Source organism: Argiope bruennichi, chromosome 10, assembly GCF_947563725.1.
Source record: "Argiope bruennichi chromosome 10, qqArgBrue1.1, whole genome shotgun sequence".
NCBI classification, from domain to species: Eukaryota; Metazoa; Arthropoda; class Arachnida; order Araneae; family Araneidae; genus Argiope; species Argiope bruennichi.
In genome coordinates this window covers 92,409,861-92,430,852 of record NC_079160.1, presented here as the reverse complement: position 1 = coordinate 92,430,852, position 20,992 = coordinate 92,409,861, and the positions used below count along the sequence as shown (strand labels likewise).

Below are 20,992 nucleotides of genomic sequence, written 5' to 3'. Positions count from 1 at the left end.
CTGTAATAAATATTTCGTAATTCTCAGCGAATCGGTGGGCCGTAATTAATATTTCGTAATTCGATGAGTTTGTATTTTTTACAAGTTTATTTATTTGGCAGAAAGGAAAATGAATGCTTTTAATGGACTTGCCTACGATGTTCTGCCCGTCTAGCGGCCTTAGACAGCTGGATGCCAAGTAGAAAATTTGTCACCGTCTCCAACTCTGATGGGTGTAGTATGTATCCATTGAAGTCTACTTTATTAGGGGATTCAACCTCATGTTCGTGACAGCTGACCAAGCACCGGAGCATTGCCTAGTAATTCACATTCTCGGCGGATTAAAAAATTTATAACGGATTAAAAAAAATTAAAACGGATTTTTACACAAAATTTGATAGAAAGCTGCAAATTTCGTGTTAGGACCATATACCAAATTTCAACAGTGTAGCTCAAATCTTTTCCGAGTTATCTTTGTCACAGACAAACGGATTTTTCGAAAAATGTGTTTTTCGAACTCGTGGAGTTCTAAGACGAGAACACTCTTCAAAATCTGGAATTCGAATTTGTTGACGATTACCACATTTTCTATTTCTACATAGATAAGAAAGTAAAAAATAATTGCCATTTTATTTAGTGTCGAAAAGTAACTTTTGCATTCAAAAGCGAGTTTACCTTGCCAAAAAGAATTTTAACGTAACTATAATTGTATCAAAATATATTAATATTTTTTTTAAATAGTCGTTTGCATTCCGATAGGAAAAAAATGCTTTTGTTGTTGCAAATTTTATAGCTAAATAACCTTTTTTTTTTTAGATGAGTAAGAGAATTATTTATATGGATTATTCAATAACCTTGATTTTTGTGTAAAAGCGAAAGTGAAACAAATTTATCTTTAAACAAACGAAAGAAAAGGACATATATCAATTTAAATTTGTATTCACTTACACAATAGTATCAAATTACACCACTTTGCAGTAACTAGATAAAAACAATAAATGCATCTAATGGCATGGCGTCTACCATTGATAGTGATATTAAAGTCCAAAAAGCTCATAACAGAAATTCAATGGATTTTGAATAAAATTAGATAAAGCATTCAATGCCTATTATGCGATTTTGAATTTAGTCCATTTTGATCGCATAGACAAGAAGGTATGTATCATAGATAGTATCTTGATTTGATTGATGCAATGTGCTTCTACGCCGACTTCTCCATTTTCATAGACTAAGTCGAAATGCAACAAGCTGACTTCCTGCTGCAATATATCAAGCATTCATCAGGAAAAAGGGACAAATTTGTTGACTGCTGATGCTTGTAATACTTAACAGATCGTTAACATTAATAATAGTACTGTTGGGATATTTATAGTAAATACGTTTTTTACAATCTTAAATGTGGCTGCAATATAAAAGTTGGCTCTATTTTTGCACTGTTGGAGAAATTGAAAGATGAATGAAGCATTCATCATAAAGATACTCTTTGGTGACTTTGAAATGTAAGAGTTCGTTTGCGAGCTGGTGGAAGCAGCACTCATTAGAAAGATGACCCTTGATGGATTTGAAATGTAAGAATTAGCTTTTTTCCCCCATTTGTGGTAAAAGAAGCAGTCATAAGAAGATAACACCTTTTGCTGAATGTTGAAGATGGCGAATGCGGATACCTGCATGGCAGCCACGTTTACTTTCATTTGGACTATAGAAAATATCTCTGAACTGACTTACATTGATTTAGAGAGCCCGTCATTCGTCGTAAAATCCATGGGGAACGCAAAATGGTTTATGAAAATAAACGAATATGCAGGTTTTTATTGCGAGATTCAAACATACGATTCCTCAGAGAAAGTGAGAGATGGAATAGATTTCGAATTCTCGATTCTTGATGCTGACGGTTCTCCATTGATTTCAAAGAGAAGCAGAGAACCTAGGTTTTGTCTCAGCCTGTTTACGATTGATGCTTTCTTCAAAAAATGGGCTGAATTCATGCCGAATAACGTTCTTACAATTCAGTGTCGTATGTGGGAAAAGGAAAATAAAATACCAACTACAGATCTCTGCTTTGCCCGAACGAAGTTGAGAACATATTATGAAACCTTCCAATGGGCCATTGAAGAGTTTAGTGCATTGAAAAGCAGTGCTGTAAAAGATTTCAGAGAACTTGCATCAACAGAAAAAAAGGTCTACTCTTTGAAGCCCTTGATGGAAAAAGGACCTTATATGGCATTGATCCTGTTCTTGAAAAAAAGTTCTAATTCTGAAGATGTACACGTTAATTTTCTGATTGAGAAAGGAAGGGATTACGCCTTCAGCTGTGAGATATCAGCATTGGATGCCAATGGACAGGTAGTTACATCCAGGATAGAAAGAGGACGCACTAATTTTGAATGGACTGTTTTCAAATTTAGAAGTTTTATCTCAAAAAATAAACTAATTGGTAATACGAATTTATTCTTGCCAAATAATACATTGCATCTGAGGTGTTCTTTCGAAGTTTGCACTGGAGAAATCTCAAGTGAGACCGAATATTGCACGCAGAATGTTTTACCAGTTGTCTAAGAAAAAGAAGTTATGGATTTCACTGATGCAACGATGGACGTCGAGGATACTTTACAATTTAAAGAATACTTTATTGGAAAAGTTCAGGAAATGGATTTAGTGGATGACATTGTAGAGGAGAAAAATGATTCGTATTCGTAAAAATGATCTTGCAAAAATTCGTGTCCATTGAATGTTGCTTTAAGACATTTGCAAAGTGAGACAAAGTAAATCGATATTCGTTTGCGGATTGGCACAAAATTGTATCCTGTTCACCGCAACATCTTGTGCTCTAGATGTCCAATATTTAAAAATATGTTCAAAAAAAGTAATGACAAGAAATATCATAGAGATTTAGAACATGGATGAAAATACCCGTCGCTACTTTTTGATTTATATCTATACAGATAAAATAGAAGATCTCCAATTTGAGAATACTTTGAGTTTGTTCAAAGTAGCCGTTGATTAATAGCTTTTTGATCTTAGAGATAAATGTTCGGATTTCTTGACAAATAATGTGTGTAAAATGAACATTCGTGACATTCATTTTCCAGCCCCCAGCTACCAGAACAAAAAATTACAAAATGCAGTTCGAGAATTTATTCGTGATAGAAACCAAGAATATTTAAATAATGGAAGTTGAGACATAACTAAATTTATGAGTTAAAAAGTGTATGTTACTAAGAACGAGGAGAAAATGAAAACAGAATAGTTTAAGAAGAAATAATTTGCAATTTTGCATCTAAAGAAATTTAAAAAAATACTGCCATTGCGAATTATTAAGAGTGGAAACATCCTTTAAGTTGTAAAGAAATTTTGCAGAGCCTTCTAACGTACATGCTAGAAAAATTGGAATATGTATGATATTTGATATCTACCGTAATAATTTATGTTGTGGAAGGGATTTATATATCTAGCAAACTTAAATATGTTGCGCTATTTTAAAGCAATAATGTATCGATTGCAAAAATATTTCTGTATATAAATATTCTTAAAAAATTTCTGTTCCATGGAGTTGTACTAAAAAAATCTGAATATTAAACCAACATGAATAAGGCTTTGTTCTTCATATTTAAAAGTAATTTTAATACACTTTTTTAAAATTATAATTCTTGAAAAATTTAATTAAAAGGTTTGTAAAAAAATAATGATAATTATCATTCAATTTAAAGAAGAATAGGATTTATTATTATTAAATAAACAAATTTCTATGATCTAGTGATTAAAATATGACATTTGCAAAAGGGTTAAATTCAGAGCAGTTTATTTTATATCTTCTTATTTTATATATTTGCATATATATTCTGTTGTTATTGAATGTAATCGTTTTAATTTGTGTAAAATTTTTAAAGATGTGTATGCGTGTCTTTGGGTTGGCGTTTTATAGACCACTGCTTAACATAGAGTTTATGAATTTGGCCAAGACGTATTTTAGATGAAGAAAATGGACACCTAGGTGCAATTTTTAAAAACTTTAATGAATATTTTCATTAATTGGTAAATAAGCTGAATTTTGAAGTTATTTTTCAATAATATTTCTGAAATATTTTAAAATTTAGAAAATTTACTATTTATTGATACTTTATACTGATACTACTTATACTATTACTATATTGATACTTTTACTATTTATTGATACTTTATATTTCTGATACTTTATACTGATTTTACTATAGTGTAGCTTTTTACTGAATTTTGACAACTTTTTTTTGCATAATTTTTTTATTATATATTTAATTGTTGCAGTGAAATTCAAACTATTTTCATTGTTTCGTCAAATATATAATTATGTAATTTCTTACATTGCTTCTTTCATTTTGGTTGATATTAATCCAATTTGCATAAGGGATAAGAAAAGGAAGTTACATTATTGCCGAAGTTACAAGGTACTGAAACGGGCAGGTTTATTATTAATATTTCTGAGATGTCATGGTAGCTGACACTATTAGGATAGTTCATATTAATAGTTCTGTGATGTCATGGGCGTCGACACCATTAGGATGGTTCATTTACTCAAAAATAAGACAATAGGGTTTTTTAAACAGCATAGTTTTCTTATGTATATCGCAGTTGGAAATGCGTTATAAGGAAATCATGAACCACTAAGTTATACATAAGAAATTTAATAGAAATGAAGCACAACCAAACATAAGAAATTTAATAGAAATGAAGCACAACCAAACATAAGAAATTTAATAGAAATGAAGCACAACCAATATTCCTGATATACCAGTTGATCATTAAAGGCGCCTAACTTGAAATAAAGTCTTTAAATGTTGAATTTTCAATATTTTCCACTTTTCTGCTTGGATTTTTTCATAAGTATCATGGATAAATTTCTGCTTCTCCTACAATTTTTTAGATATAAATATCAATATATGCATCAAATATTAAATCCAAGTAAAGAAAAATTATAAATTATCAAAAGAAAAGCAATAAACAAAAAAAAGAAAATTAAATTTTGAATAATAGAAAAAAAAATGCATAAATTATTTAAATTATGTTTTCCTTAAAATAAAATAATGTGGAAATAAATTGTAGGATTTTGATTAAAGTAATGTGTTTCAAAGTAAAAGTTTTAAATCGATAAAATTAAAAGAAATTCCATTAATATATCTCGATTATAATCTTAAAAGGTGTTAGACACGGCAAAACTGCATTTCAGATTAAATAATTTTATATTAAAAATTAGATTTATTTTTATTATCAGTAAATTTTTTGAATTTAATTATGATGCAATTATGCATATCATAAATTTATCGATATAATTTCAAAATATATATGTATGCTATATTTTGGACAAAGGAAATAAACTTTATTCAAAGCGAAAAACCACAATAAGTTAAATGCTTAGTTTTTTCTTTATAGCATAGACTAATGTTAATATGCATAATAACTATATGCCGCTGATCAATACAAATGCTCTGATACGTCATATTAATAATACTCATTTTTTATTCCATAACCTTGCATATCTTAAGTATATTGGAATCAAAAATATACAGCATTTTCTAATGAATTTGCTGTTTTTTTTTTTTTTTTTGTCCAGTACAGATTTAAAGATTCATTAATTTCGAGTATTTTGTTATGATTTATTTTATTGTTTACGCATTTTGTTATTATTATTTTGGATTATTTGATATTATGTTGTCTTGTTAAATATTATGCATCTTAAGTAGAAGAATTATTAGATAGAAAGATTATAATAATAATATTTTTTTTCGAAACCGTGTTTTATTCAATGATAAAAAGAGGAAAATTTTATTCAACATCAAAAATCTGAAGATGAAAATAAATAATAAAACAAAGTTGAAATTATTTTAGTGAATTAAAATTATAATAATATTTGTAATATATTTTGATTTTTATTAAATATTGAAAGATTTTCGTTCTAATAATTTATTCTATGGTTCATTTTCCTTATCGTATTACTATCAAAGCCACACGCTTTTACAATTTTGGTTTTCATCTTTCGATTCTTTGATTAAGAAAATTTTTATTTGTATTATAAGTACACTGATAAAAACTTGTTTTAAAAAGATTCAATTTATTGAGTATTATTTTCTGCATTTCAGTTAATAAGTATATATATTTCACAATTCATTATTATTATTATGAAGTACTGCAATGAATTTTTTTCTGGAATTGGCTACTAGATGGCGCCTTTCATATGGAATAAATCGTTTGGCAAAATGGGTCGATATTTTACGAGTCGATGAATTTATTAAAATGTATAATTTGATAAATCTTCTGTAATTTTATACAGCATGTGTTAACATCTGTATAAAATCCAAGAACTTTAGCGTATCGCAAAGTGAGCGGAGGATGGTTGCAAAATTCCATCTTTACAAACATAAAAGAATCTAAGTTAAATAAAAACATGTTAAAGTTGTGTTTTAAAGATAGTTTTTAATTTTCAGAATCTTTTATATTCCAATAATTTTAATTATTCTTTTATTTTTCAATTCTAAACGTATCAGAATTTTATCTTTTTTATACTAATAGATAATGGATAATCCGTCCGAGTGCAAGTGACTTGTAAAAGTAAAGAGCATTTTAATATCTAAAATATTGGTCCGTACACATTTTGAATTAAATTTGTCAAAGATTTGACTATCTGCCAATCTGTAAATGAATAAAGAATCTGTAAAACGCAACGATTTAAATAAATAAAATTTTATTTGTGATCGTATTATTAACATTGCAGTTTTAGGTCAAATTTTAGATTCAATCATTCGGAAAAAAGACGTCCAAAATACATACTGGTTTTTCTTCAATACACCACAAAGTACAAAACGGCTTATGCGCTGGTATCTGAAAATAATAATCCGAGCACTCATGGCGTTCAAGGTCATGTCCATTTTTATCCACGAGAAGGAGAATAACATCGTTATTAGAAGTACGCGAGAAAGTTTCGGAGTTATTTGTGGCGAATTGGAATGAGTGGGGATAGAACCTGGTACCTTGTGGTTCGCAGTCCAGTAACATGACCATGATACAAAGGCAATTGCTCGTGCAGTGTAGTTGTTAACTGGCTTATAAGCTTTCACCACAGACTCTCCCTCCAGTGAGTCGGAGGTGAGACGAACGATATGACTGTTGAGTGGTGATGTATTAGCTCTTGATTCTAATGCACCTGTACCCATTTGAGTAGCGCCAAGCTTTATGGCGAGCGTATGTGGGTGAGTGGTTGCTGCGTCAAGTGAGTCTGGCGACTTTGATTGCGGGTAGATGGCGCCACAGATTTCTCATACTGATTATTTTACATTTTTAAAGCTAACACACATATCCACACACACACACACAAAAAAAAAGGTGGGAGTAGGATTGCAAAACAGACAAGGATTATTTGGTCCATACTAGCATTTAGAATAAGTCTTGAAGCTCTATCAATACATTTGAATCAGACATAAGGAAAATTTTTCTAAAATCTATAATTTTTATGTACCCGGTAATTCAATAGTAAGTTAATATTTAAAAATGCAGTGATTTTTCAATACAATTTAATCATTCAATAATGTAGGTGGAGAGGTTTAAACTCGCACACATGCTTGGAATGATATGGATTTTAATGAAACAAAAAAAAAAAAAAAAATGCAGAACCATGGATTTCCTAAAATATAAAAAGGATCCGTTTATGCTAAATGTGGTAAATCTACACTACAACGTGACTTTCTCGTCAAGCAATGAGGTTTCCATGACAATTCTAGAATTTCCAGAGCCCAAATTTTGCTGTTGTGGGACTGATTCATTGACTGACATTCGGAGTGTGAAATGGGCTTTGTCGGTTTACATCATGTTAGACAACCAATCTGACGATTGGTTAATTGAATTGAGGACATTGATTAATTGAATAACTTCCAGAACTCGAGTCCTAATGGAGATATCGCCAAAATTCGAGTAATTTCGGAAATCTTTGGGAGTTTTTTTCCCCGCCAAATTTGTAGCTAAGATAGCATGAGAGTCATTAAACTGGCATTCGTTGAACCTCTGTCAGAACTATCTGTAAAATTCTCTACCATGAAACTAAAAACGTAGAAAAGCAATAATACTAATTCTTTACAATACTCAAGAAGTGGGAATGTACACTTCGGATAGGAATTTAAAATCTTAATTAAAAATTAAGCGGGATTTAGACATTTTTTTCGTAATGAATTCCAAGAATATTATTGTGCCAAATAAATTGCATACCATTTTAAATTTCTAAAACAAATATTCATGTAATTCCTTCTAATAATTTTCTTCTAATTTGAATCCTGTTTTATGCATGTAAAAATAAAGAATAATATATTCTATAGAATATTATTTATAATATAAAAGAATAATTTAAAATATTATTTTGTTAATATACTGAATGCTAGAAGCTTTCTGTTTAAACTTTCTACATTTAAATTTGATATCTATTGTTTCTTAAACTGGCTAGATGGCGCCACTGCAGTGAAAGTTTTACTGATGAAATAGACATAGTGAATAGACAGACTATTTTAGTTGGATCGTCCGGCATTTTGTCCCCTTTTGCTTGTGATTCGTTTGTTACGCAATCACAAATTTTTATTTTTACATTTTTTTCGGCAATTAGTCTACTGTTTCAATATTGGCGAGTTTGGCACCATAAAATATTTGGACTATTTTAGTATTCGAGAGACATTTTATTGCAATTTTGTTTAATATTAATAAAAGTAGATATTAGTTTTTTATTTTCTCATATACGTAGTATAGAGAGAGTATAATAACCGTAAAAAAAAAAGATTCAAACTCGAGAATTGACGAATTTCCTCGTTTTATACCTCTTTAATTTCGAAAAACATATTTTGTAAAAATGTCTATCTGTCTGTAACAAAGATAATTCAAAAACGTTTTGAGCTGGACGGTTGAAATTTGGAGTAATGTCTTCACACTAAATTTACAGATTTCTCTACAACCGGACTTCCTCTGAATAAATTTTAAGTAAAATTTATTCAGAGGAAGTCCGGTTGTTTGGATAGAAATTAACACGATAACTACAAAACGAAGAGAGCTAGATAAATAAGATTCGGTATTCACATTTAACATCTATATTGTAGACACCTGCCTAATTTTGAGCAAAAATCCATCGACGGGTTGACTGTTTGTCTGTACATTAAAGAAACATGTAAACTCAATAATTCAAAAACGAGATGCCTTAAATATATCAAATTTGGTATGGGATTTTGTGTCTACAAGTGCAATTTTGTGTCAAATTTTTGTTTCAATCGGTTAAGAAAAATATGCCTAAAATACAAATTCAATTTTCGGATACTATTGACGCATGCCAGGGATTAATCGCCTAAATAACTCGCCAAGAATGATTCGATAGATTCAGTAAAAATGCTAATTTCACGCCAAAAGTTAATATTAAAAGTCCGTAACTATTGTACTCCAAACCAATGTAAGAGGTTCACTGATATGGAAGTTTATTAGAGAGTATGCGAGAAAGTTTTGCAGAGACCACTGCTGCTGTTTTGTCTATACTAAATAAAAGCAGAAATTGAATCATAGTTTTTGGAAGGCTTATGAAAGCAAAGAATTGTGTAAATAATTTATATTCGTGGGAAAGAAGTCATTGTCTAAATATTTAAAGATTTAGACAATAGTTATAAATCTTAGGGGGACTTTTTTTTTTTCTTGCTGTGAGAGGAAGGTGCAAGATGTCTATTGCTCAGAGCTACTAGTTAATAAATAATTAACTGATAACTAAGCTTTGAAAGCATTCAAAAGACATGTTATCTTGAAGAACATACAAGTTAGCTAAATTTGAAATTTCTATCACATCAGGATATAAGTGAAAAGACTATTACAAAATCTCTTCTTTGCTAACATGAGACAAGCCAAGTTAAATAAAAGAGGATTAGTAATGAATATTTTTATAGATCGACATAAGTAATCATTCCTTACATAATACCATTGAAATAGCATATTAATAAAGGATTTCCTTGCTTTTGATTTTTTATAATTTATTTTCTTTTTTCCCCTCGTCTAGGCAAATTTTCAGGCGATTCATGCAGTAAAAGCCCACAATGAGGAATTATCAGCAGTAAAGTTTAGCAACAGTGGAGATTGGTTGGCAAGTTGTTGTAAGTTATTTTCATACTATAGCCATTTATTTATAAAAAGAGTAGCTTTAAATCATTGATCATTTTTAACATTGGAAATGAAATATAAAGCAGAATGTGAAACATAGCTATCGATACATTCATTGGTCATCAGGGGATGAAATCAGCATGGACTACAAATTGATTATAACATTTTCTGCTTCACATTATCGAACAATCAAACGAAAAGATAATGTCTTCATCTCAAATGCTATAGCAGATCATTGCGGAAAGAATTAAAAAAAAATGAGTGCGAAGCTGAGAATATAAATAATTTAAGAGAATGGAACCAAAATAAATCAAATATAGAAAAATACTAAAGATAATAAAGAAATTTAAAAAAATGTGTATCACAAAAGAAAAGGAGCTGGTCTAAGGGTATGCCGCCACTCCCCCCCCCCTTTTTTTTCCTACATCGAGCGAAATTTCAGATGTTTAAGATGATACTTTCAGATGTTAAGTTGGGAGATTTTGTAGCATGTTATTGAGTGTTGCCTTGTAAGAACTTTTAAGTGTAAAGCTTCTGTGTTAAAGATGGGCATGTAGATATTAACCACTTATATTTATGGAATTTAAAATGTGATAATTATTCGAAATTATGTTTCCGAATAATAATCACATTTCGAATATTTCACATTTATTAATATAACAATGTTTAACGGTGTATCTGATTTTATTCAAAATTCATCAAAGAATTAACAATATATTGTCACCATCTTACTAAAAATATTTTCAATTCATGTACTATTAAAAATAATTTTTTAGGTATTTTAAAATTTCTTTTATATATCTGGATTATGCAAGGCAGGATTATCAAATAGATAAAACAGAGAACTATATAGCGGCCCCTCAGCATTGGGGTCCCTGAAATTTCGAAATATTATTTTGTGTTATTTACTGATTGTTTTAATTTTATGCTTTCATTTAATTTACAAGGCTCATATACTCAGATTCATTCAAATAAAGTATCGATGACATGCCAAAACATTATTCTGATGCTCCTTAATAATCATTTTTTACAAGTCTCATATTATATTGTTTAAAAGTATTAAAAAATATATTGCTTTATATTTTACTAAAGCGTTCGAGTCTTTGATTATATAATATTGAATAATACTCATCATTTTTTTTTTCTATTTTCTTTAAAATGGCTTTAAATTTGAATTTAAAATTTTTTATTAAAAAAAGAATGTAAACAACCAACTTTCCTGAAAGGGTCCCATAATTAAATGTTTGGTCAGATTATCAAAATTTGCTAATAAAACTGCTTACAAGAGAGGCAAAAGCAATAAAAAATATGTGAGAGACTGAAAAAGGTGGTCCCAAAAGTACGTTAGTAAAGGATCCTTAGAGGCCTACGGTCATGGTTCACATTCAAGGAAAAGCCTCGAACACTTTCAGTTACTTCATTGATTTATTTCTTGTATTTTACTGTTTAGTCCAGAGAAAACAATTTTTAATATACACATAAACACAATACATCTATTTGAGCGTAATTCTGGAGTATTTTATGGATTCTCATAGAGAATATCAGGTAGCATAACATACAAACAGGAATAATTTTATTATTTATTATAAATGATTTTCTTATGTGGAATTTATGTAAAGGTCAAGAAAAAATAATTCTTGATTTTTTTTTTCCATATTGATAAGATTTTTTTTTTCTTTTAAGTTTTTTTTTATTTTATTTTTTCCTTGCAAAATATTTATTGAATACAATCACTTTTAAACCTTAATTTAACACAGATTTAATATGACTTGTTTCATGTTTGCAAAAATTCTATTTTTTAATAAATTTTTCATTCTTTTCCTGACATGGTAGAGTTTTTAATTTTGTTCACTAATGCATTTAAAAAAATTACCCCATTATAATATTTTCAGATTCTAATTATTATTAAATAGATTAATTGAGTTAAATTTTGATTGCATATCCGTGGCGCCATCTGGTCGTAGATTTGAGATAAATTATATATTTAAGTGGATAATGTTTCTGATAATGAATTATAAATTGAAAGCTGAAATAGAAAATAATTAAAATGTAAAAAAAAAATGTCTTAATACACCATTTAAAGCTCTGCATTTTTTTAAATTAAATTTATTTTTTGTGTTGCACATGTAAAATGTTTTCTTTTTTTTTTTCATATTTTATTTAGCATGGGAACCGGTCATCAATTTATGGACAATTGATGATGATCATTTCCATTTGAGAACGTACCTGAGAGGCCACAAAATGGTGAGTTTTTCATGACCGCGTATTTATACTTAGAATGGAAATCTCTCTTCACTTCAAGCATAAGAAGAAATAGTAAGAAAGGAAGTAATGATGCAATTGAATAGTAATATATTTAATGTCTAAAGTATTTAACTTGGATCCTTGAATTCCCTTTAGAAAGTACTTAGAAAGTCTTTGAAATTTATTTTTCTTTCAGTAAGAGTGGGAATAAGAGTTTTCTTGAATAAATAAAAGAAACTGGAGATGTTTATGCACAATAATCATAAATTAAAAGAATTTCTTCATTATAATAAAGTTGTTTGTAATAAATTAAATGAAATAATACTAATTTGAAAAACTCAAGAACTGAAGAACTACAATATTTTTTCATCGATATTTTTTATAGTAATTTCTCTATTTTTATACATTTTATATTTTATTTTGAACTATTGATATTTTTCGAATTAATTTGGTTTTCTTCCTTTTTCATTTATTTCTTCCCCTGTTTGTTATTAGAGAAACTATGCGTTTTTTTTAAAAAAAAAATCTAATTACACGATTATTTCTCAAAAACTTTAAAATATGTGAATACGTTTTTTAGAATAAAATTTTTAAAAAACGACAAAAATTTTTTCTATATTATTGATTTTTTTACAGAAAATAGATTGAAAAAAACATCTATGAAATCAAGGCATATCAGTTAAATGTCAAAAGTATTTTTTGATCGGAAAAAAAATAGTGAGATATTTGGTTAAAAAGAAATATAAATTAGGATCCTTCTTATATAGAAGTTTAGCAAAATCTTGTGGATAGCTTAAGAAATATATTATTTAGTTCCTGAACTAAAAAATAATTTGATCCGACATTTAAATATTGAGGTTCGACTGATGAAAAACAACATAATATTTCCAATTTTTCTCCATTGTAAAGCATTAAAATATTTCTAAATGAACAGATTGCCTATTTTCTAGGTCAGGAAGTGCAGATATATTGAGAAATGATAATACCAAATTTTAACAAAAAAGTATCACTACATTTTAGTTTATTTACAAAAGAATTCTATCAAAAGTTGGAATTTAAGAAAATATCAATTAAAGATGTAAAATATCATTAAAGCGTGCATTATGGTCATATAAATAGTCGAGGCATTTTCCCCCAAAACAGATTTAAGAACATAAATTAAACAGTTTTGTGAAGAAACTTGTACTGAAACTAAGATTATTCAATGAAAAAAAAAACTTGATGTTTTCGTACAAAAAAAAAACAAAAAACTTTTCAACATAAGCGTTTATTTTAAACCAAACATTGACATATGCATATTTTTGTATGCCTTCCTTCAGATTTAAAATTTTTGCCACTTAAATTATTCTGTAAAGAAAGAAGCAGGTGATAATAAGAGGGCGCAAGATCTGATGAATATGGTGGGTGCTGAAGAATTTTCCGTTCCAACTCCTGCAGTTTTCTCAGCATTTCTTATACAATACTTGGTTTGGCAACGTCATGATATAAGATTACTTTTTGCTTCTCAAGACCGGATACTTTTTACTCTCTCGTATACGCAGTACAGAGAAAGTACAGTAAACGTCAAAACATTGGAACTCGATATTTTCAAAAATCTCCCCGTTTTAGAACTCCTCGAGTTCGAAAAACTTATTTTTGAAAAATATCGGTCTATCTGTGACAAAGATAACTCAAAAGCGCTTTGAGCTACACGGTTGAAATCTGATACGCGGTCTTAATATCAGATGCGTAGCTTTCTATCAAGTTTTGAGTAAAATCTGTTCTAGAAGAGGAAGAAAACCGGTTCCTAGCTTCGGCTGTTCGAATATAAGTTGACATAATAATTACAAAACGACGAGAAGATAAATTAATTCCATATTTAGATTTAACATCTATAGTGTAGACTCTTCTCATATTTTGAGCCAAATCCAACAACGGCTTGACTGTCCGTCGGTCTGTACCTCAGAAACAAGTAAAGAAGATGATTTAAAAAAGGAATGACTTAAATATATCAAATTTGGAATGGCTTTTTTGGAAAATGCAACAAATGGAAAATACAAATGCAATTTTGTATCAAATTTTTGTTTCACTGCTGTGAAAAACGAGTCTAAAAAACGAATTCAATTATCAGATACTATTAATGCATGCTAGGGATTAATTGCCAAAAACTCACCAAGGAAGACTCGATAAATTCAGTAAAAATGCTTGATTAGAACCAAAATATAATATTTCTTGCACGCCAATGCCATGCAAGGCGTTCTCTGGCATGTTAAGTTTATTAGATAGTATGCGAGAAAGTTTTTGAGAGACCACTCCTGCTTATTTTAAATAATTACATCAAATCTAGTGAATTATTCATATCACTGGTATGATTTCATCATTGAAGTAGCTCAAAATGAATAATTTTGAGTTACTTCAACGATATAGTTATTCCACGTTATACCAAGATATCCCATGAAACATATAACAATTTTAAAAGGCGCAGACCAGTCTTTGCAATAATTTTACATTTCCACCTACTTTTTCTATAATTTTTTTTATGCTGAACATGGTTACATAAAATCCAGTTTTCGTTATCTCTCAACACAAGATAAAAAGAAGCTCTTTATTGTAAAATGTAAGGAGAAAAATGGATGATGCGAGAGAGATTCGATACTCAAACATCGAGCTTGGATAAATATTTCGAGGGAATTATCGATATCCGGCTTCTGTACAAATTCCTCAGTTGTTTTTCAAGCATTTTCTTCTACAAAAGTACTCATAAACCGTCATGATGACGGTTTATGAGTTGATGATGTTCCAGTTTCAGTTGATCTTCCACTATCATTTCGAAATCTATCAAACAATTTTTTCGTAGACGGCAGAGCTGGAACAAGGTCTAAGTAAACAGTTTGTGCGTGCCATCATGTATGAAAATCGGCCACGAACTTTTGCAATGACCTGATATAAAATTTTGAAAGAAAAAATAAATTCCGCTCAAACATGCTTAATAAAAATGAATTGTTTCTATTATTTTTCAGGGAGTTTCTGATGTTGCATTTTCCAGTGACAATAGTCAGCTTGCAAGCGCGTCAGATGACAAGACGGTGAAGATCTGGGATATATGTAACGTATGTAACGTTTATTCATTGCTTTACTACACATGCTTGCGTCCTGGAAACCTTTGATCCCTTAAATTTATACTTACAAAATCTGATGTTCATGTGCTTCTGTATCTGTTGTATTGTACTAATCAGGTGAAAATATTCCCTTTATAGCAATGACATTTATTATAGAAATAATCTTAATGGTGACTAAATGCATTTGGAAGCCAGAATTTTAAAATGTGTTTTTAAAGAACTCCTATTTAGTATTAGCAGCCTCCATCAATAATTATAGAAAAATAAATCCAGGATGGTATTCTTGTAACACTAATGAAAATTATTTGTGTTGCACTTTTACAAAGAAATAAACTGCCTTAAAATATGCTTAAAATATTTTTAATAATTAATTTGGAAAAATGATTTTTTTTAAAGATGATATAAAAAATTATTTTTTTGTTGTAATATTTTCGAAAGTTATCGCAGCAAAGCACCGAAATTTCAACTAAATTTTAATTTATTAAAATTCGGATAAAATTTCAAAAAACTCATTTCTAGATGCATATTTACATCTTTAGAAAGTATGTATTTATTAACCTTTCTAGTTTCAAGTCAAATATCCTAGCTTATAAAGCGCCAACAATACATTAATCTTTATTAGTAATAGAAATTGAAACAAAGATTTTGTGTATTTAAAGATAATTTTTCACGCTTATTTGCATAGAGCATCATGTAAAATCGGTGCACATATAGAATAAATCATTTCTCGTGAAACTTTTAAGAACATTTAACAAAGTTGAGCTGAGATGTGTTTTAAAAATTAAAATGCATGCATCTGATATTTAAATTTCATTATCTTACATTATTAAATCATCATCATATTTCATTAACAAAAATTTTAATTAATAATTGGGACATTTTATTTTCGGTTTATATTAGAAAAATCGATTAACTTTTTTCTATTGACTTTAATTATTTGTTTTCTAATGAACTCAACAATTTTTTCCCCAGATCTGAAATAAAATGCAAATAAAAATATTTATACTTTGCTGAACTACTACTAACTTAGCATATTTTCCAATTACATATTTTTAATCTTGTGGGTTAAGAGAGAAATAGGTAATATTACCGATATGGCTGGAATGAATAATTTCTTTTTCTGAAAAATATTTTTGTACATATAATTCTAATAATATCATTTTAAAAACCAATAACATCGTTTTAAAATCGTTTTCTTTCTGCCAATCTCTTTTTTTTTAAGGCTTTTATTTCAGATATTTGCTTCGTTTTTTTTTATCGTCTGCTTTTCGGACAGGATTTAAATACGCACAAAATAAATGCGTAAAATAAGCTGTATTTCTGTTTATACACTAATTGTCTATGCAGGCAATTTCTTGAAGGTATTGCTAGTTTGATGCATAAAACAGAACCGTTATTTACCTGTTGTACATTTTTTTGTGCTTAGTTTGGGGAATTAAGTGATAAAATGATTATTTGCATATGTTAAAAACACACAAGGTTTTGAAATATTCAAAAATCTAAAATACGAAAGAAAATATGTGGATTTTTATGGGAAATATTCTTTCCGACCTTAGAATTTTTCAACACATTTATTTATTCTACGCTAACAACTTTCAGCGACCTACAGATTCTCTATGAATTAGTTATTAATTTCAATTAGATGTGCTATGCTAAACTTGATATTTAAGATTTCTTTACGAAATATTTTTAATAGTCTAAATAAGTTATTTTAATAATCTTACGCCTGTTCTATTTATTGTGTACATGAGCTTTCCTGCTTGGAATGTGTCGATCCCCTGAGATCATAGTGCCAATAACAATTCAAATGTTTTGCACTGTTCGTTTCAGGATACTGAAACGATCACTTTTTGACGATTCTATCTCGTTAAGGGGTGAAATGTGGAAGGATTTCGAGAGTTTATTGTCAAATTCAAACATCGTTTCCTTTCCTCTTTCCTCTCATCCCTATTTTCTCGAATTAAACCCATCCTAATGCATACGCAAAAGCACGGAGGGGTTTAGACTCTGTTGGCAAACAATATAATCATTTTTTTATACTGTAGCATAGTTTCATTTTCTTATTCCTCGTTTAAGCTGAACAGAGGGGGAAATAAATAAACAGAATCTTTTTTTCATAGTTTTCTTCAATCGAAGAAAATCACGGGTTGAAATATTTGATGAAACGTTGTAAATGGTTCGAATTATCATTACAACAATTAAATATATTGTTGTGGATTATGCAAAAATGTTTATTTTTAGCGTTTAGTTATATTTAGTTTTAGTTTAGTTATATTAACGTTCTATTTTAAAGCAGTACTAGGGCTATTTGGAGACGGACCTCGTAATTTTGAATCACGGTCAGATGATGAGAACGACACCTGAACAGACACTCCCTCTCCAAACTTTCACACCACACCAACGAGAAGACAAATTATTTATTATCATTATTTTATTATTACCATTATCTATTTGATTATTATATGTTATAATGATCCAAGCTCTTTTTTTAATGAAATTGGATATATATATATATAAACAAATTCCTTTTTTTTCAGGCAAAATGCATCAGAACATTCACAGGACACAGTAATTTTGTTTTTTGTATAACTTTTAGAGGTGATTTGATATTATCGGGATCGGTATGTCTTCTACATTTAATTTGCTAAAGAACTTAGTATTTTTCTGTTATTCTGGTGACTTTTTAAAAATCTTTCAGGATTTTTTTTTTTTTTTTTTTTTTTCCTTGTAGGATGACAAGACGGCAAAATTATGGGACAAAAGAATCGGAGAGTGTATCCGAAATATACAGTATCATTCAGAGCGAGTAACATCGGTAAGCGAACTTTTTATTTATTTATTTTACAAAATACAACTGAACGAATCTTCGATTATCCAAGAAAACTTCAAACTTCTGAAACAGAAGTGTCAAAAAGGTCATCCAAAATATACAATATTAATCAGACCATGTAACATTCGCGTATCATTCAGATCGAATTCATTTTTTTACAATATAATTCCAATTATTCTGTAGCCCAATTATACGAATCTCAGATTGTCCGACAAAATAATTATAAGATAGAAGAATTAGAAAGTGCATCCGAAATATATGCTATCATTTAGATTTCAAAAATCAGTGAGTACATTTTTTTTTACAATATAAAAGAATTCCAATTGTATGATGTGCAGTTATACGGATCTCCGATAATCTGACGAAACTACAATATTATTGGGCAAAAGAATTCATTGGAAATATACAACATCATTCAGATCGCATAACATTGATGAGTACTATTTTTTTTTATATACAATGCAACTATACGAATCTTCAATTACCCAAGAAAACTTCAAAATTCTGAAACAGAAAAGCCAAAAAGTTCATCCGAAATATACAATATCATTGAGACTAGGGATTGCAATACCGGACCAAAATTTCAATACCGATATTCGGTATTTTTTAGATCTTAATACCGGAATACTGGTTTTAATACCGGTATTAGAAATTTTAGAAAAAGAAAGAAAACACAGGTATTTCTTAGTTTTATTTGCCAGTTTTATAAGAGAGTGTAAATATCACAAAAAATAATATGTAACTTATAAATTATAACAGTATATAAAGAATCACAAAAAAAAAAAAAGTAAAGGAACAACTTATTTATTTAAATCACAAAAAAAGTGTAAATATCACTTTTCAGTCTGTGGTACTATTACAAATTTTTGAAATGTGATCTTAAAAAAAACATAATGCATCAATTGTACTGCCATTAAGCCTGAAAAGTAATTTTGTGTAAAAATTATGAATGTTGTGTAAATTAACGCTCTTTTGGCATCTACGCTAGTTAGTGATACTGTTAGCAATACGCGATATACTTTTCCAAGTATTTACCTCTAAATCCCTCGTCTTCAAATAAATCGATTTCTCGTCGGATGATTTTGGATATAGCTGATTTCTGTATTGTATCTTGGTTCGTTGAATTTTTTTTATTTATCGCTAATTCTAATTTTTGTTCAAGAGACAATTCCTTTTCACTATCGACATTAGTGTCATCATACTCTTCGATAACTGAACCGAATTCTTCTAAATTTGGATAGATTTGTGGGTAAAAATTTTTTAAAAAATTTACTATAAACTTAATCAGATTTGAATTGATTCTTTTCTTTTCTTTTTCATTTTCATTTTAAATTCAATTATGTAAATACCGTAAGACATTTTCTATTTTGGTATGCCTTTCTTCTGTGCGATTTTTCAATGTAATATATAATTCTTCAAATAGTGATGTGTGCTGTTATTTCACGACTGAAACATGAAATTTATTCTTGAATTAGCTGTTAATAAATTAAAATCTCTCCGACATAATGCCTCAATAGTCAGTTTTATTGGAGTAGAGCTGATATAGTTCTGGATATTAAATCGAATTCACTATCTGAAAAATTAATTTACAGGTTTAAGTCGATTATTGATTTTTTGATTGGATATCTGAATTTCAAAAATCGTTCCATCATTAGGAGTAAACTGTTCCAAAGTGTCTTAGAATCTATTATTAACATATATTCTTTTTTATTTTCAGTTAGTATATATTTTTGTAATATGGCATTTTTTGTAGAGGAACGTTTAAATATCTTAACAATTTTTCGAACTTTATAAATTATATGAAGCAATTCTTGATGGGTTAATATTTCATCCTCATTAGCAATATTTTCTTCAACAATTACATTGTCCTTATCTTCATTGCCAATATCACTCTCACTCTTACTCTCTTCAAAGTTGGAATCCGAAGTTTCTATATCCACAGTATTTGGATCCTTCTGTTCTTTATTCTTTTGGTATAATACATCTATTACTCCTAACTGAATTCCATGAGCATAGCGCAATTGCTGATGTGCACCAATCAACTTTTCAAGTTTTTTTATAACTGTTGCTCCATCAGTCGATATGGATACAATATCTTCTTTCAGGGATAGTCCATGTTTCGCTAATTTAGATTTAAGCAATTAATTAAGCCATTCATTAGCTGATTAATTTCACCAGATAGGGACACATAAAAACAAAAACGTATACTATTTAGCTATGTTGGCGATCGCTGAACATATAGTAGAGACAATTTAAAAAATTTCTAGTAAATACCGAAAAGCCGGTATTTAAACTTGTGAACATATGGCTCAAAATACCGGTATTGCAATCCCTAATTGAGACCAAGTAACATGTCGTGTAACCGTCTGATCGAGCTCATTATTTTTTACAACATACTTACAATTATTCTGAAGCGCAATTAAACGAATCCCAGATTATTCGACAAAACAAAATTATAAGATATTGGCAAAATTATGAAAGTTTTTGCAAGAATATGATAATTGCAAAATCATAAGATAGAAGAATTCGAAAGTGCATCATTCGAAATATATGCTATCATTCCGATCTAAGAAAATCAGTGAGTGCATTTTTTACTACATAAAAAGATTCCAATTAAATGAAGTCCAGTTATACTAATCTCCGATTATTTGAAAAAACTACAACATTATACAACAAAAGAGTTAGAAAGTATACAGGAAGAAAATAT

At 29.0% G+C, this 20,992-nt stretch overlaps 1 protein-coding gene across 1 annotated transcript in view; it reads left to right on the top strand.

Moving 5' to 3' along the window:
* The first annotated feature begins 1,160 nt into the window (after positions 1 to 1,160).
* Positions 1,161 to 20,992, top strand: part of LOC129988562 (WD repeat-containing protein 5-like) — a 30,821-nt gene continuing 10,989 nt past the window's right edge. Inside the window, exons 1-6 of the mRNA XM_056096814.1 lie at positions 1,161 to 2,322; positions 10,013 to 10,106; positions 12,278 to 12,357; positions 15,357 to 15,446; positions 17,993 to 18,076; positions 18,187 to 18,270. Of these exons, the coding sequence (XP_055952789.1) occupies positions 1,618 to 2,322; positions 10,013 to 10,106; positions 12,278 to 12,357; positions 15,357 to 15,446; positions 17,993 to 18,076; positions 18,187 to 18,270 (1,137 nt within the window). The 5' untranslated portion in view covers positions 1,161 to 1,617. The remainder of the gene's footprint in view (positions 2,323 to 10,012; positions 10,107 to 12,277; positions 12,358 to 15,356; positions 15,447 to 17,992; positions 18,077 to 18,186; positions 18,271 to 20,992) is intronic.